At 42.2% G+C, this 25,990-nt stretch overlaps 1 protein-coding gene across 3 annotated transcripts in view; it reads right to left on the reverse strand.

Annotated features, from left to right (window-relative positions):
• Positions 1-25,990, reverse strand: part of DNAAF9 (dynein axonemal assembly factor 9) — a 109,711-nt gene that overhangs the window by 74,872 nt on the left and 8,849 nt on the right. For all 3 annotated transcript variants that reach the window (XM_075572652.1, XM_075572651.1, XM_075572653.1), the window contains exons 2-5: positions 4,239-4,318; positions 2,674-2,793; positions 2,410-2,534; positions 1,128-1,224 (exon numbers count right to left, since the gene is read on the reverse strand). In XM_075572652.1, coding sequence (XP_075428767.1) covers positions 1,128-1,224; positions 2,410-2,534; positions 2,674-2,793; positions 4,239-4,318 — 422 coding nt within the window. The remainder of the gene's footprint in view (positions 1-1,127; positions 1,225-2,409; positions 2,535-2,673; positions 2,794-4,238; positions 4,319-25,990) is intronic.

Below are 25,990 nucleotides of genomic sequence, written 5' to 3' on the forward strand. Positions count from 1 at the left end.
ACATACAAAGAACAGCACAAAGGACGGGTTGATTGTGGCAGCGGTGAGGGGACGACCTGGAACACGACATGTGAGAGGAGGGTCCCATCGCTCCTATTTGGAGATTTTCATCCAGAGAACGATGAGCACAGTGTGGCAAATGTTTGGGGCCAGTAAAGCTGCAATATATTATAGCAATATTACTTAGGTAGGCTGTTTAATCTGTTTTTTTAATTTTATTTCTTTAGAACCAGGTGCAATGCTAAACTGACAGGGAGCAAAGGAATGACTGACATTGAAAGCAAGCACATTTCATTTAGAGCTGCATTTCAGTGAAGACACAGTTGCTGATTGAATCAGCCATATTGCAAACTGGAAGGAAAATGTCCCTCTTTTGTCCTCAGTAATGTGCCTCTAGAATCAAGAAATAATTCAGTTTAGGATTGATGTGGTCCCACCCCAGGAGAAACTCACGTAGTTGTATGCGAGATGAAGACAGCTCTTCACACAGAACAGTAATATGTACTATTCCTTTATCGATCCTTGCTCTCAAACTTGCAGCAACACCAAAACTCCAAAACCTCTTAAAGATAGGTTAACTTTTCCCCATTTTTCAACAGAAATCATTAATTAAAGCATTTACTCATAAAGGCCTTGTTCAGATTTCTTAGAAAGCAAATCAGACATTTCAATAGTAATCAAAGGCCTACAAATTGACATCCAGATCTCTCTGCAATGCCTCATTATCAAAGTGATGTTAAATATTCACCGTTAAATGTATATTTGTCTCATTAACAGGCTGCAAAAACAAACAATTTTTTATAATTGAGTGGGGTCAGGAGCCTTTTTTCTGTATTGATATTTGTGAGTGTGGGATGGTATGCAGTTTGTCTTGTTATGCCAGGTGTAAACTTTACCCATATCCGAGACCGCTACCGCCAATCTGCTATAGATGAACTAGCTTTTCCTTCTAACATATTCCAGAAACATGCAAAACAAGGCTCAAAAATATAGTTGCCATTAAAGACAGAATTCAAGCCATTGTGATTCAGAATCAGTTGAATTATCAGCTCAAGTATTAAAGGTCACAACTGACTTGAGTTTGCTGCAAGTCCCCATTTGCCGACTCATCCACACAGCACATTTACCTCGGGAGCTGTAAGGAATTCCAATGCGAGCACAGTCTCGAACCATGTTAACAAAGCTGGCTATTTTAAATTCTTCGGCAGCTTCTTCATCTTCATACTAGAAAAGAAACAAATAGCAGATGTCTGCAGTTATGAACTACAAGTAAGAAACACAACTTCCTTTTAAGTACAGTTCAGCATATGAATATCTTTTTACCACCTCTATTCTATTTCCTGTGAAATGTTATATTTGTTAGTCTGGAAAAAGAAAATTATAGACAGATGAGTATAGCAAACAAGCTGTCACTTTTTTAAAAGTCATATATTTGTAGTTTATATAATTTTTATAAAACAAGAAATAACTATTGCCTCAATGCACCTGGATTTTGAACATTCATAGGCAACTACATACAAAAAAAAATATTCTGAGATTAAAAAAAAATACCTGGTCCCCAAAAGTCTGAAATTGATGGTGACCAGTAACTTTGATGAAGGCCTTTTTAGGCTAAGGCTTGGGACATAGAGGGTTCAGCCGCGCTGAGCCGCGCTGAGCCGCGCTCCTGCTCTGCCTCGCCTGCTGAAAATTGAGCTTTTTTCTGTCCTTGCAGGCGAGGCAGTGAGCGCGCTCTGGGGGCGGGGCTGAGGCGGAGCAGAGGCGTGTCAGGAGGCGGAGCGGGAGGCGGGCCTAGTCCCCCACTCCCATTGGATGGGAGCGGTCACGTGACCGCTCCTCCGCTTCCCTGAGCGGCAAATTTTAAACTTGCCTGTCTCGGCAAAGTTTCTGAGCCTCCGCACGCATCAGCACGCATGCGGAGGGGGAAACTATAGCCGCGCTGATGACAGATGCAGGGGGTTTGTGCATCTGCTCAGCGCGGCTCAGCCCAGCTCAGCGAGCTTCAACTTAATATGTCCCATGCCTAAGGCTGCGCTTATAGTGCGCCGCCAGCAGCAGCAACGGTGACATCACGCTGCGGTCGCTGGAAAAATCAAATTGACTTCCAGCGATCGCGACCAAGCCATCGCTCCTACTATAAGTGCACGCGACAACGGCAATGCATTTGTTTTGCCGCGACGTCGCGTCACTGGCACTATAAGCGCAGCCTTAGTTGCAAAAGCGATTAATTGGTTACACTTACTGTGTTGTCTATTTTACTCATCTAGAAATGATATACAGACGTAGCAATATTCTATCTTCATTCTGATGTGATATGGCGACATACAGTATGTTGTAATAGGGCTGGCAACTGAATCTGTACACAAGCAGCTTGTAAAGTTTTAGAAGCTCCAATGCACTAATACTCACCTCGTGTTCAGACATGCAGTGAAAATGCAAGTTTCTCCAACAGCCCACATATGGCAACAGATATGTGTAGTTCACAGGATTGCAATACAGGTGGACACTGTCAGATTTTATTAGGATTATAACATCTGCAACAAATACGTATATAATTAGTGAATAAAGTGTTTCCAGGCGAAAGACGCTCCCAGTAAAGGTTAGCCATGTGTGAGGGTTTACTTTACAAGCAATAACAGAACGACTCTTCAAGTTTAGTTCTGATAATCTCACCGTCTAGAACTTCCTCAGGAAATCCAGTTCTTTCAAAATCAGCATTTCGTTGGCTATATAAATCAAAAAGCAGATAATTTGCTAGCTCCTTGCATCCTTCGTTGTACCGGCTGTCAATTCCTGCAAAATGTACACACGGATGAGCAAATGGACAAAGAAACAGGCCATATAGCACAATCGGTACAATTGATCGGTCCTAGCAACGTTTGACACTGCACGGGATACAAAAAGTCCTTTTCCCTGGTTTAGCACTTGCAGTCTGGTGCCACATAAAACAAGAACAAGAAAAAACCCGGCAGTCTGGTGCCACATAAAACATAACTTTGTTAGAAAAGTCTAAAGAGAATTGCGTAGTTAAAACATTGATTTGAAATGAAGTACCCTGTGATAGAAACCCTACAGTTATAATTCCCAAATACCCAATTGCGGGACTCCATACAGGGACATGACCATTTTGGTCCTGGGAGCCAATGGCAGTAACATATATCAGAAGTTAAAAGTATGGTTACAGATTCGTACAGTATAAATATTTTTAATATTCAGTATTTTGTTAGTTTGTACATGGTGAGATGAGCATTGAAAGGGAATTGCTTTTTCTATATCTACTCCATTTAGTGTAAATAGGTTATTTTGAAAATTAGTTTGTAAACATTGGGAGGGGTTTGATTTCCACCTGCTGCTCCCCTTTGTCTGATGATATTGTCTGTACAACAAAACTTTGGAGTCAGAGCCCACCCTTCTTTTATATGTATTGGTTCTCTAATAAGGACAGGCTGGACTAAGGGTAAAGAAAACACTGAGCTGAGAAACATTTCCCCATTGAGAGGCCATTAAAAATGTAATTTGTAACAAAAAGCCAAATCTTTGCTTTTAGCACGGTTGCATTAGATTAAAGAGGTCAATTCGATTGTTAAATTATTTACAAAGGGGTGTTCTCTTTGGCTGGCTACAGTATGTAATGAAACGGAAATTCTTAATCCCTCAAAAAAGTGTTAGTCTTTTAAGAATGAGTGTATAAATATGAATTAGACACGTGAGTTTTCGAAGGTCAATCACTTGTAAACTTATAATTCAATTTAAAATAACTCATGTTGGCCGCATAAGGCTGCGTTCATAGAGGAGGGAGCACTTCGGAGCCGCGCCGATGCAGCGTGCGCGATCGGGAGGCGGGGGGAGGCAGAGGGAGGCGGGGCAGTGACGTCGCTGGGCCAATCGCCCGCGACGCACTGACGTCAACATCACGGCGCCGACGTCACGCCGCCGTGACGTTGATGCTGCTTCGCACTGATTGGATGTTTTCAGCCGACAGCGCGCTGAAAAACAGCTTGGCTGTCGGCTGAAAAATCCAACTCCTCAGCACGCCTGCGGACGCTCACGTGAGCCCCCTCTAAAGACATCCTCATTGAGGATGCAGGGGCTCAGCGCGGAGCGTCCACACTGCTCAGCGCGGCTTGTCCTTCTATGGACGTGGCCTAAAGATAATCACATTTTATAACAAATCTACTCTTATTACATACAAAGCCATCCAAGGATATACACATTTACTAGAAATCCAAGCAACTGACCTAAAATGCAGAGAATGCCATCAGGAGTCGCCTTGCTGGTTTTTGTGAGGATTTCCTGTATTTTCCTCAAGCGGCTGCAGCTGAAAGAACAATAGAGCCAAGTGAATACAGTAGTTGGAAAATGTGGAAGTAAAACAAAGCCTAACGTACTGCACTGCTTCTCACTTTCTTTATACATGGTCAATAACCGTCTAATCGATGAACAGTGGCTGTTGACATGACTCGCGCTAAGAAAGCAAAAACCAAAACCTTTTGGCAGGTAAGTCTACTTTCTCAAGTTATAAACGTAGCTGTATATTTCTAAGCCACAGAATTTCAAAGGCACAAACATATACAGTTGGTCTTCGCTATCCGTCGATCCGTTATCCGTGGTACGAATTATCTGACGTCATTTAATGCATTCCGCTGAGCACATTATCTGATGTCAGAACGGATTATCTGACCCTCACTGTCGCTGATTAACATTGGATCCGCAATCCGACGGCGGTTTGCGGGACAGATTCCGGTGGATAACCAAGAAAGGTCTGTATTGTGTATTTTTTTTTTTTAAGATGGTGGGTATAGTTAAGCCGGATGCCAAAGAGATGCTTATATTGTCCAATTTATGCCAATTGTACTTAACAATGTAAAATTTTCCTGCCTGAGAATGTGTAGTACAATTCCAGAGAATGCATTAAAATCAATATTACAGAAATTTAATAAACTATATAGGAATAAGGTACAGACAGAATTTTTAGTCAATAGACAAAGCACAAAAGCGTCTTGCTACAGGAGATGGAGAGAAAAAATAAACGTGTTAAAAAATATTTGAATAGGCAGAAGGGAACTGGGTAAGGAAATACAAATTACATTGGGAAAAATACTGTGCACCAAATAGTCTGGCGACCTCTGTTCTAGGACATATTGTTTCCAAATCAATAGCAAAACATGCGTGGCCAATCAGAATGTTTTGATGTTTTAACAAAAAGGATTACCACCTATAGTAATACCCCTATCATAGTGGGTGGCAAGTTTAATAATAGTGAACCTACCAATGAATGACCACATACCAATGAATGAATGACCTGATTTGAATAACCCCAAACACGCCAAAGCAATGGCTTCCAATAAAAATCCTTCTTCTATCTCCTTCTTTAGAGTGTTAGATGTAAGACCAACTCTAATTGGTCCAGACAATCATATTGTAATGACTCACAAAATGGCTTCTTGCTAAACTGCTGCTGTGTCAAGTACCCCGAGTTTTGAGATATACTAAGAAAAGACATTTCTTTGACTCTACAAAAAGTTTAATAGGAACCTTATTTTAATATTTAGAAGTGTTTCACATTGTTTTTAAGTAAATTAAAGAATCTAGTAGCGAAAATAAATTTACTTTACGTTGCTACCATTGTAAAGTCATGTGCTGGGGAGTGGCTAAATTACTGGTTTGTTACCAATGTTTTGTCAGTGAATGACCACCATGGTCATTCACTAGATTTTTTTCTATTTCAGTGATAAACAACCCAAATTCTACGTTTACAATAGGCTAGTGAAAAATGCATCATATTATTTATTAGTGGATGGCCAAAATAGGCGTCACTTTAGTGACTGACTGGGTGGTGTTTACTGAATTTAATGACCGGCCATTAATTGGACATACATACGTAGGTATTAAGAAATTTCAATTAGGCCTAGGTTCAAGTCATTAAAATAATGTGTTTTGTCACACAAACTGACAATCTAAGGGAATGTGGAAGAAAATAGAAATGCTTCCAGAGTATCAAACAACAGCTATCAAACGCCTTACAAGCTGTGTGCAGGAACAAGAAATGCAAACAAAGCATCTGTTAAGTATGTAATCCCTTAAGAGACTTTAATCAATAATCAAATCAATGGAAAAACAATAGAAGGGAGATATATGGAGCCACCACCAGTCCTAACAACATTCAAGGAGGATAAACTGGAAAATTGGATATTAGGGAAAGTCAAAATTGGATTCCCCATGCATCCCGATGAAATGAAAGATTCAGTACAAAAGGTTATGGTTGAAACCCAGTGAAAGAACTCATGTACGGACAACAGACCAGGAGATAAATGGCTCAAACTATTTCTGAAGCAACGACAAAGCATTAGTAATGCCAAAATAATCTCAAATATTCAGTGCTGCGTTAGGCCTCGGACATGGTCAAAAAGAGCGTGCTAAGCAGCGCTGAGGAGAAACATTATCCCTATCAGCACGGCTTTAGACGGCGCTGCCGCACGTTTCCGCAGGCGTGCGGAATTGAAGCCGACAGAGAAAATGAAGTTTTCACGCTGAGGGAAGCGCAGGGCCAGCCACGTGACTGCCAAAAGCCAATGGCAGTCCGTGACGTCGGCGTCGTGACACGCTAGCCCCCCCTCTTGCTCCTCCTCCAGCCCCGGCTCCCACCCGGCACACAAGCGCGCTCGCTGACGCTCATGCAGGGACACGAAAAAGCTCCTGCTTGAGCAGGAGAGCATGAGCGTCAGCGCTGCTCAGCGCTCTCAGCGCTCTTCCCTTCACCATGTCCGAGGCCTTACTGAGAAGCAGATCTGGGAACGGTTCAATCAGCTGGAGGAGTACATCAATGAAGAAAAACGTCCTTAAGTACTAGATGGCAATAGGATTTAGAACGCAGATGAAACTTGTGACCAATGTTGCCCTAAAACTGGCAAGGTGCTGGGGCCTAAGCAGTATCGCAATTTCTATGAAGTTGCAGGTGGTGAGGAACAGGAATGCATAAAAGTTCTTCCCAATTTCTCTGCAAGTGGGAAAGTGGTTCCACCCATGGTTGTATTTCTCTACCAGCTTATCCCCCGGGATATTGCAGAGTCCATACCCAATGATTATTACATTGGGCAAAGCGACTCATGGTAGATAGCACTGCAACATTTTGTGCATACATTGCAAACTATTTCTACCCATGGCTAGTTAGCAATAATGTCACTTTCCCAATTGTTTACTGTTGGATGGCCACAAGTCGCAGATTAACATGGAACTGCAACATTTTTGTATTGGGAAAAAAAAAACTACTACTGAACATCTTACGACCTAATGCCACTCGAAGGCATTCCAGCTACTCCACTACCCTTCCCCACCCGTCGTCGTAACAGTGTTAGTATATGTGTATGTAATTGTATCTGTGAGACACAGACACACAGTGACACTCTCTCGCGTATCTCTGCCCCGGCTAGACCCATCCCTCCAACTAGCTCCGCCACCAGCTCTTCGATCCCCCCACTGAGCTGCAGTGACACTCTCCCACATCTCGGCTCCAACTAGATCTGCCTCATCCACACCAGCTCCGCACGATCCACACTAGCTTCGATCCCGCTCACGTAACTGAGCTGCGCAGAAGTGATTTGACCTGTCAATCAGGTTAGTCATCACTGTGCACTGCACAGGCACCAGGGGGGACATTTTAGGCACCTGAGATTTTTCTATCCCTGATCATAAGAATCTCCTCTTAAAAGGTAAAAAAAAAAAAAAAATATAAGAGCTTATGTTTAGAAAAATAAATTAAAAAGCTGGGGGTGGGGGGAATCAACATAGTGTGCTGAATACAATTATTCCAAAATATAAAGAAAATTTGGATTTTGTGTTACTGTTTTCAAGGCCTAGCTCTAAACAAATACTAATAAAGCAGCAATAATATTGCTAAACTACCTAAAAGAAGATAAGAGACAGAATCAGTCATATTATTGATTAAGATTGCAATAATTAATAAGCGAGTTTTACAAAACAATTACACACCTCACTAACATGGCATTCCTTAACATGCGTCTAGATATGAAAAGATCTAGTGAAATAAATGCAACACTACTAGATACCCCAATCACTGAGGAAGAAAGAGAAGTCAACAAATTCTCTTCAACAAATCGAAAGGTAGTGTAAGAAAATGGATTTTCACTACTATTTACATACATTTTTGATTATTTTTTTTATTCTAAACTTAAAACTCTTATAAATGGTAAATCCATAAACAGCTATTTTTCAGAAGGTTTGATTATAGTGCTTGAAACCCCCAGAAAATATTGCTAGATCTTTAATTATGAGTAAAATATTAGTAAAAGTGCTATCTTTTAGACTGGAGCCTATTATACCCCAATTGGTTAACCAAGATCAAGTGGGTTTGTTTTAAAACTAGGCTAGCTATGGATAGATCCAGAAAATGTTGCAATATTACACATTTAGCCGCAGCATCACAAAGCCCAGCTGTTGCACTTGCCCGAGGTGCAGAAAAAGCCTCGGACCACGTACAATAGTTCTTTATGTTTCAGACTCTCAAATGGTTTGATTATTTCATTTCTCGTATAAGCAGTCTTTACGCTGAACCCAAAGCAAGAATACTGGGAAATAACTTAATTTCTGCATCCTTTCTCCAGAGGAACAAGACAAAGTCGTCCCCTCTTTCCATCATTATTTATCCTTGTGCTATAACCCCTAGCTATGGTCATTCACCCTCCATTAATAATATTAATACTGTATGTATTTCCAGTTCCAGAGAGTCAATTAAAAATTTGTTTCCTAAATAATTAGGATGCATAATCAAATGGGAAAAACTGAAGCCTCACCTCTAAACAACTTGGCAAGAGAATAGATCTAAAATTAAACTACCCCACGTTAAAAAGTTATTTTGTTTGCATTTAGGCACTCTACAATAAACTCGTCCACGGCCTTAGAAATGACAAAACATACAATTTTATTCAAAAATGGTCACCATAACTTTCGAAACTTGCTATATTTTGAGCATTCTCCGTTTCCTGTTCAGCAAAAACATTTTTGGCAAACAAAACAAAATGAATTATGTTTTTTGAACACCAATGCACTTAGAATTGCTCAAAGAAAAGCTTATGCTGCCTGTAGAGAAAAGGTAACCCCAATTTACAACATTCTTCAGTATAAATCATTAATTCTGAGACTACTGTAGCCAGTTCATGATTTAACTCTGATATATGTATCAGAAAATATGGTTTAGATAAAAATACGATCATTTCATTATATTAGACTTCAGCATTGAATTAAGATTCCTTTAATACACAAACTTGCAATAACCTTAACATTAGACTGATGTATTAGCACTAAAATCATTACTGTATTATTTTTATGGAGAGAGAAAATCGCAAGCACTTAATACTGTACAACTCAAATAAATTTGGGATAGAGATGATGATCAATCCTGCTTTCATGAAGAGTGACGTTATACTTTTAAACTATTTTAAAAATCGACCTCTATTCTCAGTTATTCTTATGTTTCAAACACTGTTCTCTTTGGATGCTTCTGGGGGAAAAAAATGAAAGCTGGTTTATCCGATTCAGAATCAAGTTGATTCAGCAATGAATCAGCAAGGACCCCATCACACAATCTTTAAACGGCCAATAACAATTGAATTTTGGAACCATGTCTTGGGGAAAAAATGTAAAAATCAGAACCATCTTAACTTGAATTTTCCCACACAATTAAAGCATGTTATTTTATGGCCAGTACTCAACCAAATGATATACCTTATCATTCCAAAATATTATTTGCTATCCTTATACTACAAATGAATGTCAGATTTATCTGGAAAGATAATTTAATTCTTTCTCCTACTACAGTACAGTATGGGGCAGAATATGGTACTGAATACATTTATTCTAAAACAAAATGCTGTGGTCACCTACACTCAAACTTATGGAAACTTGATTTGTTGTATTCTAGTTGATGTTATCCAGCATATTAAAAAGGTCCAATTCATTATGTATCCGACACACTCTTTGCCATTTACCCAGTATAGTCCTGGCTTCCAAAAAGTGCTTAAAATATTCCATCACAATCTATAACAATTAGAATCACTGCTGTAACTACCTAGTTCACAAGTTTTAAGGAATAATCTCTTCCTTTGATTTCCCTCATAAATGTGAATTCTCCCCTAATTATGTACAATTCATGTAAATTTTATGTCGTCATCAACGTAATTGGCTTCCTAGATTGAAACTATTACAAAATAGAATTTAAGGATGAATGATTTTTCATTCTTTTCTGTACTATGTAAAGGCAACACACAAATAATTTGTATTGGGGTTATTTAGTGTGATGTCATAATATCCCTTTCCTATACTGACTATAGCTGCTGCTGGAGAGTTACACACTGCAGGGAAGTACAGCAGCTTTCTCGACTCTTTCTAGCTTATTCTGAACAGAGGCCCGTAATATAGTGTGTGCGGCCGTGTGTGCGCATGCCTGTGCGAACGCGCATGCCGCACACTTTTTGTATGTATGCTGTGAGCGACACAGTGAGGTACTGTGTGTGTAAATATCTTGTTAAATTGGACTGATACTTACGGCTGCACTGTGCACTGTATAGGAACACTGCATACTGTATGTGATTAAGGGAGAGACAAAATATTTTGGGATCTGGTTCTGCCATTTCTGGAATTGCTACAGAAGTGTTTTAAACATTTAGGTTAAACTAAATAACCAGAACCACGGTGTATGGAATATTCCATGGTACCGTGCGCGGCACCACTATAGAAAGGCTGACTAACCACAGCCAACTATAAGTGCCGCACACGCACGGCGCAGCAAGCGCGCCCTCTGTAGAACAGCCCTTAAGTGGAAAGTCCAACAATGCTTCAAGGGGTCAGATACAGGGCCAATTGACAAGACTGTGTCAAATTCAATAGCACATTAAACAAAAGAGAGGATAAGATAGGCACAGCCACTACCCATACCCAGCCATTGAGGGGGGGGGGGAGGCAAAGGGGGGGGAGGCAAAGGGGGGTGAAGGAGAGGGGTTTAGCTCCTGTCCCAGGCTTGTTTTGGGCAGTCCTATGATACAAATGCCTAGAATTTAGAGGAATCAGAAAACTAGATTTTTGATTCATGAACCGTTAGCCTACAATTTACAGCAAACCCCTATTTACAGTATTTTACTAGATTACACCGTTTGGAGAAACTCCAGTACATTCCAGAAACATTACATCTACTTATATGGGGGAAAACAAAATACAATAAAGAAGGCCGGCTCCGAGGAAATGCGAGGACGTGCTTCTTCACAGCATGATTGGTGGATTCAGGAAATAACCTCCCTACCAAAGTGGTAGAAGTCAATACAGTAAGGAACTACCAAATGCTTGGGGCAGATAAAAGGCTACTCTAAATATGAAAGGCAAAAATGATCTAATAAGGTCTGAGGTTGCACATTCCATTGGAGACTGGGCAGAGTATGGGCCTAGTGGTTCTTATCTGCCGTCAATTTCAATTTCATGATATGTAAACGATGGAACTAGTTGTATGTTGTAGTAACTGACCAGTGTTTAGCTGCTTCCTATCTCCAGCAAAGTCAGTCATTATAAAGAATGTATGCAATCTGCTCAAATAAAAATAAAAAAATCACATAGGGGTTTGGTCGTGATCGACAGCAACAATATTATATTATTAAGGAAGTGTTAATAGACCATAATTACCTGGGAGCTATAATTGAGACTTTTACCTTCTTCTCTGTTATTACTATATGTCCAAAAGGCACACCATACTCTACTATAGATCATAGAAGTGAAGTCATTTTATGAAGCAATGAGAAAAATAACAAGCAATGAGTAATGCAACATATATTTGCCAAACTTAAAAGCTGTGCATTTCAAAACTTAGTGCAATAGTAGGAACACAAAATTGTATTATCAATGTTAAAAGTCTTGCAGAATTTTGCAGTGTTATATTGGTTTACCATAAGGCCTTTTTTTTGCAGGGCCCCATTGTGAATAGCCAACGGCTACTTCTGCATCAGCACAGAACAGTGATTCCCAAACCTTTTCACACTGCGCACCCCTGCCATAAAATACTTGTTTCCGCTAAACCCTAATTAATAAATCTTATTGCCTACCAAGACAATTGCCAACAGAAACCAGTGTGACGATTCTAGGCAGTATAGTGTCCTGAGCTTGTTGGGAAAACGCTTAATAAAGCCCCAAACTGCACCTCAGTGTGTGCAGACAGCATGGGGGGGTATGGCTGTTGATGCCTGCCGGAGCTTCCACAGTAACGCCCCACAATGCCTTGCTGCTGTGGATGGACTTTACAAGCTCTTGCTGTAATTGACAGCTATACGACCCATGCTAAAGTGTAGTTAGCTTTTTCCATTTAACCACAACAAAATGTAAGGCTAAGAGCACTTTACAGTATTGCACAGTCATGCATACTGTGTTCAACTACCAATAGGAGAGAAAACATTGCTAAGAATACCAGTGTACTCACACTGGCCCGTGTGAGTATTTGAATACATATTCTCATTTTTTCCCCCATTTCCCCCCCCCCCCTCACCTTTTTAGGTGATTGCATATGGTCTATTATATTCCATTTGTCTGTCAATTTGGGACGATTGTTTAAACACCACCTGACTCCACTTCTCAAGAGTTCTCTGACATTTCAACATCAGAGGCTTGGAAGAGGTGAAATCAAGATACCATTACGAGAGAACACTCACATTAGCCCGTGTGAGTGATTGGTTATTATCCTACAATTATCTTATAAATCCCCCACTACTTCCTTGCTTCTCAGCTTTATTATTTGCACATTATCTGCATAGACTGAATCACTTTTTTCTGTGAGAGGGAGACCTCTAGGAGGAAGAAGCCAAGTCCGGAGTGAGTAACATCCCAGAACATCCCAGTGCGAGACGACAAGAGGGAAGAAAAACTACACCAGAAGAAAGAGTCGGAGATTAAAGATACCTTGATGTAAAAGAACTTACACAAGGCCGTGTAAGTGATACACTTATTTCAATATAGACATATACGAATTTTCTCGCTCACTGATTACATCCCCAAGCTGTTGTACCAATTGAGGTGATTCCATCCCGTTGGTCACCGGTTAAGAAGATCCACTTCATTCTCTCCCTCACACTGTGCTCCCCCATCTTTTTGTGTTCAACTGTATGATCGTGTAATCTTTTTCTGTAATCTAAGCATTGTATTTTTTATATTAAAACAAAAACTTAAATAGGTAATGCTTCGGGCTCTGATTGAACTGTTGCACTCTTTGTAGAGAGTAATTACATTTTCAGACACATTTTGCTACATCAGATGTGTGTGTGTGTGTCAAGTGCATTGCTTTTCTTTAATAAAAAAGGGATCGTAGACCCTGGCAGATAGATACATATTTTATTTGCATTTTTTTTTAATGGTGGAAGCAGATATTATTGCAACTGATTAAAGGCTAAATATGAACTCATTTGAAGTACCTTGCGAAGGCGAAAGGTAAGTTGGCTAGTTTAGCCATTTTCCGGTCCGCCAACGGATATCCCAGGGTCCAGGACTAGAGTTTCGACTGGGGCCGCGCCCCCCCCCCCCCTCCCTGTTGGCGGCCTTGCAAGCCCTCCCATTTCACACCTGTATTTCCCTCCCACTCTCTCTCATTGTGCCCCCTTCTCCACTATCACTCAATTATACCCGCTCCCCCAATTCCCCCTTTTCACACTCATTTCCCCCAATCTCCCCTGGCAACACACACACACGCACACACACAACTCCCCCCCGATACCCATACAATTCCCCTCCCACCAATATCCCCCCCAACACAAAACAACACTACCTTTTCAAATAGACACCACTAAACCCCCCCCTCCCCCAGGTACAGAAACCACTACACCCCCCTCCCAGCCAACCAGATGCACACACCATTATACCCCCTCTCCCCTCCCGATACAGACACCACTACACTCCAGCCCCCCACCCTTCCCCCAGATAGATACCACTATACTTGATCTAGGACATTTGGTCTCAGCCTTTTTGCCGCAACCAAATGGCCGCTGGAGCTTCACCGCGACTCATCCCGTCGCCAGAAGCAGCCGCCGGCCACTTCACCGCTAAGTAGGTGCCTTACCCTAAACCCCCTAAAATGAACCCCCTACCCCACTAGCTAAAAAGCCTTAAATTAACACCCTACCCTAAACAGTAATAAAAATGACCTTAGAAAAGGTCGGGCGGAGATTCCTGCGGCAGATCGGCCACCAGACAGACACCACTATGCCCAGCCCCCAGAAACAGACACCACTAGACCCCCCCAGATAGACACCACTACACCCCCCAGATAGACACCACTACACCCACCCTGATATAGTCACCACTATTCCTCTCCCCCCCAGATACAATTACCATTTACCTCTGGTTACAACCTCCGGACCCCAGCTGCTGCCTGCCTCTTCCTACGCCAGCCCTGCCTCTATCTCCCGTCGGTACGCACCAGAAGCTGGGCCCAATTACGGGCACGCCCAGCTTCTGGCGTGCACCGGCAAGAGAAAGGAGCCCGGCGTAGGAAAAGGCAGGCAACAGATGGGGAGAGCCAGGGCCCGACGGAGGCAACAAGTGGCCCGGCAGCTGGATGCAGAATTTGGGCCTGACCTCTGGCTGGGCCTGACCTCTGGCTGGGCCCAACTTTCAGCGCCAGCAGAACCCCTTGCAGCCGCTGGGCCGGAACATGTCCCGGCTCTCCTCCCCTGTCAGCGGCCCTGGCCGGGTGTATTAACCCTGGTTGCATAGATAAGTCACGTGCTCACAAGTATGCTGTTCATGGCACATGGTATATTGATACGGATTGAGGGGAGAGAGATAGTGTTCATTTGAGGGACCTTTGCAGAAGGTGAAAGTGGGCCAAAGAAGTAGCGGTGTATTAACACTTGTCCCATATGCAGGTCACGTGCTCACAGGTGTGAATACCGGACAATACATATAAAAAGAAGTTACAAATAGGAGATATACAAATCATACCCATGAGACCTTAAAGGAGGGAATGGAAGGAGAAGTATAGTAAATAGTTAGACCACTCAGATAGGGGTAAATGGATTGCGTACCACAATGCAATTGAGAATATATCATAAATGAACTGTCCGAAAGCCAATTTAAAGTTCATTCTTGTAGGCTGTTCTCAACCAATTTGGCACATGTTAAGCAACGGTTCCACAAATGTTAATTACATAATAGAGGAGGTTGAAAAAAGACACTTGTCTATCAAGTTCAACATATGTTAAGTTTAGATGACAGATACAGTACTTATTCTAGATTTGTAGTTACAGTATATTAATCCAGAGGAAGGCAAACAAAAAACCCCAGTGAAATAATCATCGAATGATATCTCATAAGGGGAAAAAATAAATTCCTTCCTGACTCCAAGAATTTGCAATCAGATTACTCCCTGGATCAACATCATACCCATGTTTACTTATTTGGTATATCCCTGTATACCTTTCCTTTCTACAAAGATGTAGACTTTTTTTTTGAAGATATCTATTGTATCTGCCATCACAGTCTCCATGGGTAATGAATTCCACATTTTAACTGCCCTTACTGTAAAGAACCCTTTCCTTTGTTGCTGGTGAAATCTCATTTCCTCCAACCTTAAGGGTTGATACTGTGTCGTTTGTACTGTCCTTGGGAAGAATAGTTATTTTGAAACCTCTGTATTGTCCCCGAATATATTTCTATCTCGTTATCATATCCCCTCTAAGACGTCTCTTTTCTAATGTAAACAAATCTAATTTAATCTGCCTCTCCTCATAAATCAGACTTTCCACCCCCTTTATTAATTTGGTGGCATAATAATAACTGACTAATTTACAGTCATAGAGGAAAGACGATACTGTCGTTTGTTTTTGTTAAACAAGTTTAAGTCAGAAAGGAGATATAGCTCACTTAGGCCTTTATTCAACAAAGTGAAAGTGCGGAAAAAATGCATTAAACTTCCATCCATTTATTGTTTGTGTGTTCACTTATTTCTCACTACACTGAATGGAGGCATTAATGTCCAATATAAAATCCCACCGATTTAATACTGAGAACCATGATGGACACTTTGCTATGGACGATTGCTTCTGAGAACTACTAGCTTCATTTTGCCAGCACAGTCTGGCAGAGCGAGCATCCTGCTATGCTCTTAGCATCAGGCTTACTCTCATAAAGTTATGACAATTATGGATAGCACGTAATGAATACACAATTAGCAAATAATTGGTACTATTTGACAGAATTTGACATTAATATACATAGTCTTTGATCATGTCTTCAAACACTTGCCAAAGATTTAATGACTTAATACTTCTGAGGATTATTAGCAGGGTTATAATTTTCTTGGGCGTAGTAGGCTTCTCAAGAATGGTGTGCAGGATAACGCATATCCTTGGGGAATAAGAGAGACGCTTTACCTTATAATGTTGAGCTTGTTTGGGGAGGATAAAAAGCATATCAAATCAGAGCTTCTATATGTAATAATTCTTTAGACCAATGTCAAAGCAATGTTAAGCGGGGGAAAAAAAAAAAAACCTTTGACAAATTTCTTCATGTTTGCTACTTACTGGCCCTCCTAATCTTATCTGCTTTTCCCATATATATTGCGAAATATAAATTTTACGTTAAATATCAAATGTTAAAAGTTGGACAATGCTTCTTTTGGAACCTTTCCCTAGGCTCAAAAAGTGGTTTGTAGAGTATAGGCACCGACTGAAAACAAGGACACGTACGTCAATGCAGATCCCAGTGTCAGCTCCTTGCGACCTAATCTCCCTGTGCCTGAGGGCTGTTATATAGTGGCTGCGTGCGCGGCACTTATAATTGGCTGAGGTTAGTCAGCCCTGCTATACAAGGGCTGCGCGCGCGCTCACGGTAGTGAGCGTGCATCCGGCCGACAGCGGGGAAGACGGGGAAGAGAATGATTTTGCGCCGCTACTGGCGCTGAAATGTGTGTGTGTGTGTGTGTGTGTGTGTGTGTGTGTGTGTGTGTGTGTGTGTGTGTGTGTGTGTGTGTGTGTGTGTGTGTACAAATTGAATAAATATTTTATTTTTACCAATATGTTTTTTTTTTTATAAATAATAAATTACACACACATACACACACACACACACACACACACACACACACACACACACACACACACACACACACACACACACACACACACACACACACACACACACACACAAAAAGCATGCGGCATGTGCACGCGCCTTGGCACAGCCGCACACAGTATATAACAGCTCTGAGGCACCAAAGGAAAGGTATTCCTGAAGTTGCAATGTGGGATACCTGGCGGTAACTGCCATTCAATTCAATACTTTGATGTGCGATACCCCACAAACAAAACTTGATGAATCCTGGTCATAGATTGGAAGGTCATCAGGGCAAACAATGTATGTAAGATACTGCATATCAAACGCTATATTCTCATTGTGAAGTCACATTGGAAGAACAACACTATTTGAAACGTATTAAAGTTGTAATTATTATTCAGCTGTCACTTTTTGCTTCACTACATCATTAAAAGCAATGCATTACATTTACAGAAAAGTAGAAGTTTATGTTTTGTGAAGATAATAACTTGCCCAATTTCAGTCAGCCCAATATCCATGAGAATCTGGATTTTTCACTCATTTAGTGTTGTGCATCTTTTTTGCTATAAGCTCTAATGTATTTGACTCCACTACAATTGGTAGTACGCTGCACTCACTACACTATTAGTCAATGTATTTTCCAATCTTCATATTTACTGCAGGTTTCAGTGTTTCTGTAAGGCTAAGGCCCCGGTCACGCCGCTGTAACGCGCGCCCGCGAGATTGGCGGCGCGTGCAGCCGATTACCTGGTCTGCAGGGAGCTGCAGGAAGAGAGACCGGGGGGGGGGGGGGGGGCGGGGGAGTGGCGGGGGCCCGGCCATGACGTCACCCGGCAGGTTCGCCCTCATTGGCTGAACCGCCGGGGGGCATGCCGTATCGCTCGACGCGAGTCCTGCTCTCAATTCTATTGAGAGCAGGATCAGCTCGCGCCTCAGCGCTGCGGCCCCCCCTCGCAGCAGGCCCGGCGCCATTGAGGGGAGGGCTCTCGTGCGTGCAGCGTCCGCCACAGCGGACGCTGTAGTAGACAGCGGGGTCAAGCCCTAAAATATAACATTACGCTTGCAGAGGAAAACACAATGTCAGGGATGCTCCTGCCAGAGCTTGAACTCTGGTCTCTTGCCTTCCCAGCCCGCTGTGCTGGTGACCTGCCACTGGGGACCCTTAAAAGGATGCAATTAGTTATTGGAGGCTAATATGATGGATTAAGTTACCGGTAATACTTCCTGGTTTTTAAAGTAGATTTGCTGGGTATATCTTGGTAATGTTTATGTTCTGTTTTGTTGGTTGATTGACATACAGTACAGCCTTATTAGCTAGCTTTGGCTAATATGCATGTCATTCATATAGACAGGGGGTTGTTGCTGGGTAGTGCAGATGGGCAATAGAGATTAATGTTCGGGGGGAGAGGGGTGGGAGGTTAACCATGTTTGATATTTAGTAGCCTCTTGTCGCCCCCCCCTCCCGCTCCCCCCCATGAAGCTCTCTTTGTAGGTCAGCATAGACCCAGGAAGGGTTTTGGCCTGGCATAAACCCAATCTTTGTTAAGACAAACAGTAACCACATTAACCCTTGAAGCACCAGTTTGGTAAAAATACTTAATATTCCCCAGTAGAAAGAAAGGGAGCCTCACGCCCCCTGGCGACGCTACTCAATAGAATCCAAGATTTGAAAAGTTCACATATAACTGTTGAATACTTCAAATCACAATGACTGTTCCATATGAATATAATGTCCCTCGTAGCCACTTTATAATACAGTGGTTTGATCTCCTCAATAGCCTCTGACCGCGTAAGAGTTGGTCTCTTTGCTATATGTGCCAATGAAGCTTTTGTACTCAGCCAAGAAGTCCCGGTCTGCAATCTTTATCACAAGGCAGCTGCACCGTCTCACCTATCTACATTTTCGTAATATTCCCCACCATTTTTATTAGTTAGCAAGGAGTTAAATATTAAACCAGGATTGAATACTTGGGAGAATGGATAAACGGTGATAAGCTTCACTCACTATGACATCAATGAATAGACTAGGACGAGTCTGAGGAAATAATGAGAAGCTCTGTATGCGACATAGAATAAGATGACGGAGGCGGGAGCTGTCAGAGACAAAGGACTGGTCTGATGAGTGGTAGATGGATACATTTGATGGTCATCTGCATAACTGATACATAAAGCCAAACAAGTTTATGAAAGATATCCGTAAAGTGAGCTTTTTCCAGATTACCTCGTTTATTGTGAAATGTTTTAATAATTTTCTATTTCAGAGATTTTAATATAAACACCATTTATCACCAGTACAGAAATTCAGCACCATTATAGCAACTGACAACTGGTACTTAAATGCAGACAGGCAGTGGTATTACGCTCTCGTGAAGGCAAGCCTCTCCCTACATACTTTTTCCTATAAAAACTGAAGTATACTTTCTTTTATTACTTTAAATTAGCAGCGCTGTACAACTCTCACATACTTGCTCCGACTAGCACCCGTCCCTCAGTCTCGCTCTCCGACCCCACTCTCCCGACATACACATCTACGCTTATCTCAGACTAGCCCAGCCCCATTTAAATAGCCCCACCCCCAGACTTAACTTGCTTTCTGCTCTCCTTTCCCCCGTTCTCCTCACGGAGCTGCGCAGTGGTGACTTGTCAATAAATGCGCACAGCACAGGCGCCAAGTGGGAATATTTAGGAGCCATTGATTTTTCCATCCCTAATGGAGATATAGAGCCAAAAACCTAACCCTGTGACGCAATATATCAGTAACAGTATAATTAAACGCCCTTAGGGCAGATCCATACTACCGCAGACCGCGCGGGGCGCAATCACATTGCCTAAAGGCATTGATCGCGCCCATAGACTGCGTGGGCGGGCAGCAGCAGGAGAGGGTGCGCTTTGCACGAGAAATCAGTTGAAACTGATTTCTTGGCGCGACAGCCAGGTCACATGAGCGGTTCGCCCAATGAGTGCGAATGTGACGCCCCCATGGCATGTCTACCATGGTCTGAAAACGTACCCGCTTCACGCAGGTGACGTCACAGCCTTTGCACGCCTCCACGTGGGCGAAGGCTGTATGTCCTTAGCCTTAGGTTGCGATTATACAGAAAAACGCCTGTGGTGTCGCCGTAGCGACACCGCGCGGCGCAAAAAACAAGTTTCATACATACGTGATAAGTAGCTATACCAAATTCAATTGTCTCCCCGCTTGCTACTGCAAAGCGGGAGACAGTTGATGCGTTTTCAAAATGTGTTTTTGCGCCGTGTGGTGTCGCTACGGGCGACACCACAGGCGTTTTTCTGTATAAATCGCAGCCTTATTGCGGATGCAGCTTGGAAATTGGCCTAACATTTGTGGAAGACTGTACATATTACCTGCAGTCCTCCCTTTATGAAGTGTGCTGCTGGTAAAAGGATTGGCCTTACATACAGTATATGGAAAACAAACATATACACGCAATTGCACTAAATCACAAAAGCATATGCTTAATTTATTTAACCCTTTCAGTGTACTTTCCCATATTTCAAAAAGTTTAGTCCACGAGACAATAAGACATTCCGTATATTCAGTGTAGGCACCTGCAAAACTGAGTCTACCTTGACAAGGATAGCAGGCTTGAAATACTACCTTGGCATTTAAAAGACAGACTATAGCCAATCAGGAAACATTTTAATCTGAATGATTCAGGTAATAACTGTGTTTAATACATCAAGACAAATATTTTTTTTTAAAAAATCAATATAACCAAGTAATGTATGATGCTATCTGTTATATGGATCATTTGGTGATAGCAGGAGGGGATGCTTGAATATATCAATTTCACGACAACGTTTTTAATTTCAAACAGTTTCTTAAAGCCTCAGAACATGTGGGGTTGATGGGAAGCATTCATTTCAGCTCTGCAAGTTTAAATGTCCTGGTAACCCAGGCCAATAGTAAGCTGCAAGGGATGACGTTACGACTTCCAATTGGCCAGCGTGACCCAGGACACATTTTACATTAAAAAAAATAAAATCTGTGCTTAAAAATGTGTGTGGTGTAGGCAGGTTAAGCTGTCATTTATAACCGACATGTCAATCTTTTGCATGACTATCCATAGCACTGAATAAACATTGATTTGTCTATTTAAAGATCATATGTCTCACAGAGTAAAGAATGTTATGAGGACTCCAAAGGTTTTACTGATCAGGACTAAGCTCTTAAATTCAAAACCGTGTCATTTTTAATGACACTTCCAAAAATGATACAATAATGTAACACTACATTACCTAGACTACTAGTGAATATGATAATTAAACAAGTGGAACTGCACCTCTAATATTTTTGTCAAAAGCCTGAAAAGCGGTCTTAAAATGCCAAAGAAGCGCGTATTTCTTGTTGGACGTGTAGAGTCTGCAGCGCTTTGTACAGTGAAGATAAAGACATGCTCAGGCATGCTTTTTTTTTATCTCCTTAGAGTACCCATAGTTCAGCAATCACCAGACAGCTTCACAAATGGAAACTCACTACAGAAAAGTGTTGAGACCATCAAATACTGTGCTCACTTTATAGTAAAATAAATAAAAATAGTAATAATAGTCCAACAGTGACATTAGGCGGGGAAAGGCCTCACAGAGACGCGTCTTCCACTGATGTGTTGTTATGTAGTAACTTCTGAGGAACAAAACATGCGAGTTGGTTTGATTTTGCCAAGCAGTGCTTTAAAGGCATCTCAAGAAACAAAGGTGTACTCTCACAATGAATAATGTGTTATTATGGTTTTAAAACCATACAGTATATGTCACCTCAAATAATTTCAGAGAATTTCAAATTACAACGGGAACTCTTAGAAATGGTCTATTTGTTTATCTTATTTAATCCACCCCAAGAAGAATGTAATTAAAGTTATGCATTTCCAATACCTGTTCGAAAACCACTTCGGCAACGATACTGACGGGTTGTATTCAACACTTTTCCATCCAGGAACAATGCACTGCAGGCCCCACCGGCGACAAAAGGGATAACATGCAGTACAGTCCTCAAGGGCCACCGACAGGCCAAGTGTTAGGCTGAGTCCCCAGTGCGTTCTGTGACGCGCGCCCGGCGGGGGGGGGGGGGTTAGGCGGCGCGTGCGCAGCACTAACCGCGATCTGCGGTCTCCAGGAGAGGGAAGCTTGCGATGGGAGGGGGCGTGGTCGGGGATTTGCGGGGGCGTGGTCATTACGTCACACGGCTGGTTCGCCCTCATTGGGTGAACCGCCGGTGGGGGCGTGGCCACGCCTCCGTCGCAAGGTTTGAACTCAATTTGATTGAGTTGTAAAAAAACCTTCCAGCACGGTGCGGCTGCACCTTCAGCGTGACAGTGTCTACTGGGCACGGGCCCCATTGAGGGGCGGTGCTTACACGCACAGCGCACGCCGCCCCGTGCGCACAGGCAGTTACTGGGACCGCAGCCTTAGGAACATGCCTGCTTAAAAGGTGGTGCAGTCAGTCAAAGACTGAGCCATCTGTGCTAAAGCAGGGATATCCTTAGAACCAGACCAGGTGGTGGTGCTTGAGGACTGGAGGTGGCCACCCTTGCAGTAATACAACATGGTAGAAGACGAAGAATTAAGACAATTCCCAAGTTCAGTTTACATCATTCCCAAAACACATTTCATTTGAAATATAAACACATTTTATTTTATTTTTTTTACTTCAGCTTGAATGTTTCTAAAGAAGGTATCCACTACCCAGATTTCACCCATTACACATACCATTACAGTTAGTTAATCCTAGCTGCTGTCATGGAAAACCCCTCACTGAGATTGCTGTTGACAAGATGCCAAGCAGCATATTCTTTGACCTTTCAGTACCAAACAGCCCAAGAGGATGTGGTCATCTGTTTTCTAACAATCCCCTGTTGCCTTATGGTAAAATGTTAGTGTTCAGCATACAGCTCAGATCTATCCAACAGTCTGTGAAAGAGGAGCTTAGCATGGTCATGGCCAGCCAGACTTTTATATTCTGCTAATTGATTACTTCCTTTCCACCATCCCCCTCCAATTCCTGTACCTTCTATTCTTCTACAAACTGAATTCAGTGGGGTTTTGAGGCACTGGGAAGATTCCCAGATCACAATTTTAAGACAAAGAAAATAAGCTGTAGAAATTTCCACTTGATAAACATGTACAAAAATGTAATATTTCAATTAAAAATTTCAGTATGGCAATTTAAATTGAACATTTGAATTAATGAGTGTAAGGTGACAACATTTTGGTACCACTGATTAATCAAATCATTAAAAAAATCTGGCATACGAATAACACCCAAGTCCCCACCCTCAAACCTTAATGGGATCAGCTGTGCGGCTAGACCATATTCAAACCCGAAGCATACTCCGTCCCACAATAAGCAGCCACTTTACCTCTTTGCATTGCCCCTTAGTCCTTAGGCCAAGGCCCCGCTGCCTCAGACCACGCGCCCGCACTGCAGACAGGCGGAGTGTGGAGGCACTTGACTGCTATATGTTGTCTTTAAGGAGCCGGTTTTTGGCGCGGGGGGGCGCAGCCAAAACGGCAGCAGACAGGATTCCAGCCGGAGCTGTCATGCTTTTGCACAGACCCACCCCCCTCCCCCCAATCTGCTGCTGCCGCCTCTCCTCCCCGGGAAGAAGATGAGCTACAGCAGCCGGAGCTGGCCGCAACCTCCCCAGCACGCACTGCCTGAAACGGGCAACGGAGCTCTAGACAGCTTCCACCCTCCCCCTTCCCCCTCCTCCGCACCCTCATTGGCTCCATGCCGCACCCCGTCGCCGCTTGGGATCACGATCCTCGTGTATCCCCTGCTGGCTGACGCGTCACAGTGCGCAGCGAGCCTTGCAGCGAGAGGGGACTGGGGACGGCTCAGGAGGAACTCATGTCTGGTAAGTGACGCGCACGCAGCCCCGCGCGCCGTCGGAAGCAGCGGGACCCAGGCCTTAGATTGTAAACTCTCACAAGCCGAGCAAAGCCCTCATTACCTTCTATGTCTGTTCGTGCATGTTTGTCCTTATTTGTATGTAACCGTTTATATAATATACAGAACTCTGTATCCCGCCGCGTAATATGCTTTACAAATAAACGATAATCATAATAATATATACAGACAGCTACGCCCCGTATGCTTATGTTTAGAACATTTTATTTGCAATAAGTCAATGCCAGGACATTCAGTTTTACAATCCAAACCAATTTGTGTGAATTACGCATGACTCCAGCAGCAATGGTGATAATTGCATATATACCTGGCTTTTAACCAAACCCCTTACATTTCCAGCTATTTCATCATGCACACATTTATTCCATCTTTGTGCCATCTTTATTCTAGGGATGGATTGCACCTCAATGAAGAGGGATCTTCTATACTAGGGGGGAGAATGTTAAAAAGGTTAGAGGCGATTTTAAACTAGGATGGAGGGGGGAGGGGAATGAAACAGATAATGAACTAAATGGAATAGATGAGGACACAAGGGGTTTTGGAGGTAGAATGGGGGCGAGTTTGACAAGCAGCGAGACACCCATAGTAAATACGGGTAATACTAGAAGACTAAACCAAGTTGGCGCAGAAAGGAAGGAGCAGATAAGATAATAGTACAGGTTGAAAAAAAACTGAAATGCATGCTTCCTAATGTAAGAAGCCCGACAGATAAAATGGGGGAGCTTGAATTAATAGCTGCAAGGGAGCAGTATGATATCATAGGCATTACTGAAACATGGTGGGATGAAACTCATGACTGGACAGTTAATTTAGAAGGTTATTCTCTTTTTTGGAAAGATCGGGCAAATAGAAGAGGAGGTGGAGTATGCTTGTATGTTAAACCGGATCTAAAACCTATTATAAAGGGAAGATGTTTATGAAGGGAAGGATGAAAATGTAGAGACCTTGTGGTTAGAAATTAGCAGTGGAGGTAAAAGTATAAATAAAATGTTTGTAGGAATATGCTATAAACCACCAAATATTGGTGAGATTGAGGAAGCTAAAATACTTTTGCAAACGGAGAAGGCATCAAAACTGGGTCATGTTTGCATAATGGGGGATTTTAATTATCCAGACACAGACTGGGGCAATGAGATTAGCATTACAGCAAAAGGAAACAGGTTTTTGGGGGTGCTTCAAGATAATTATATGACCCAAATTATTGAGGAACCAACCAGGAGAGGGGCAGTTCTGGATTTGGTAATATCAAACAATGTAGAAGTAATGGCAAATATTCAAGTCCTGGAACATTTGGGTAACAGTGATCACAACATGGTCTCATTTGAAATAAATGATCAAAAAACAGATTACTTGGGTTCAACAAAGACCTTGAACTTTAGAAAGGCAGATTTTAATAAACTGATGACTAATCTACAAGTAATACATTGGGATGATGTTTTTGCAGGGAAACATGTATAAAATAAATGGGCAGTCTTTAAAACATTGTTAGAAAAGCACACTCATCAGTGTATATTTACCCTTGGGTAATAAGTATAAAAGAAATAAGTAAAAAACAATGTGGCTAAATATACAGGATGGGGAGGAAATAGATAAGAAGAGGAAGGCGTTTAGATTCTTTAAGTGAGAAGGGACGGAGACATCGTATCAGAATTATAAGGAATGAAACATGGTGGGATGAAACTCATGACTGGACAGTTAATTTAGAGGGTTATTCTCTTTTTCGGAAGGATCGAACAAATAGAAGGGGAGGTGGAGTATGTTTATATGTTAAACCGGATCTAAAACCTATTATAAGGGATGATGTCTATGAAGGGAATGATGAAAATGTAGAGACTTTGTGGATAGAAATTAGCAGTGGAGATAAAAGTATAAAGAAAATGTTTGTGGGAATCTATCTATATATTTCTGAAAGTGTTGTATGCGTGTCTGGTTGTCCTGTGCCTCAGGCCAATGAGATTGCTCCCTTGG

Source organism: Ascaphus truei, chromosome 1, assembly GCF_040206685.1.
Source record: "Ascaphus truei isolate aAscTru1 chromosome 1, aAscTru1.hap1, whole genome shotgun sequence".
Classification (NCBI taxonomy): Eukaryota; Metazoa; Chordata; class Amphibia; order Anura; family Ascaphidae; genus Ascaphus; species Ascaphus truei.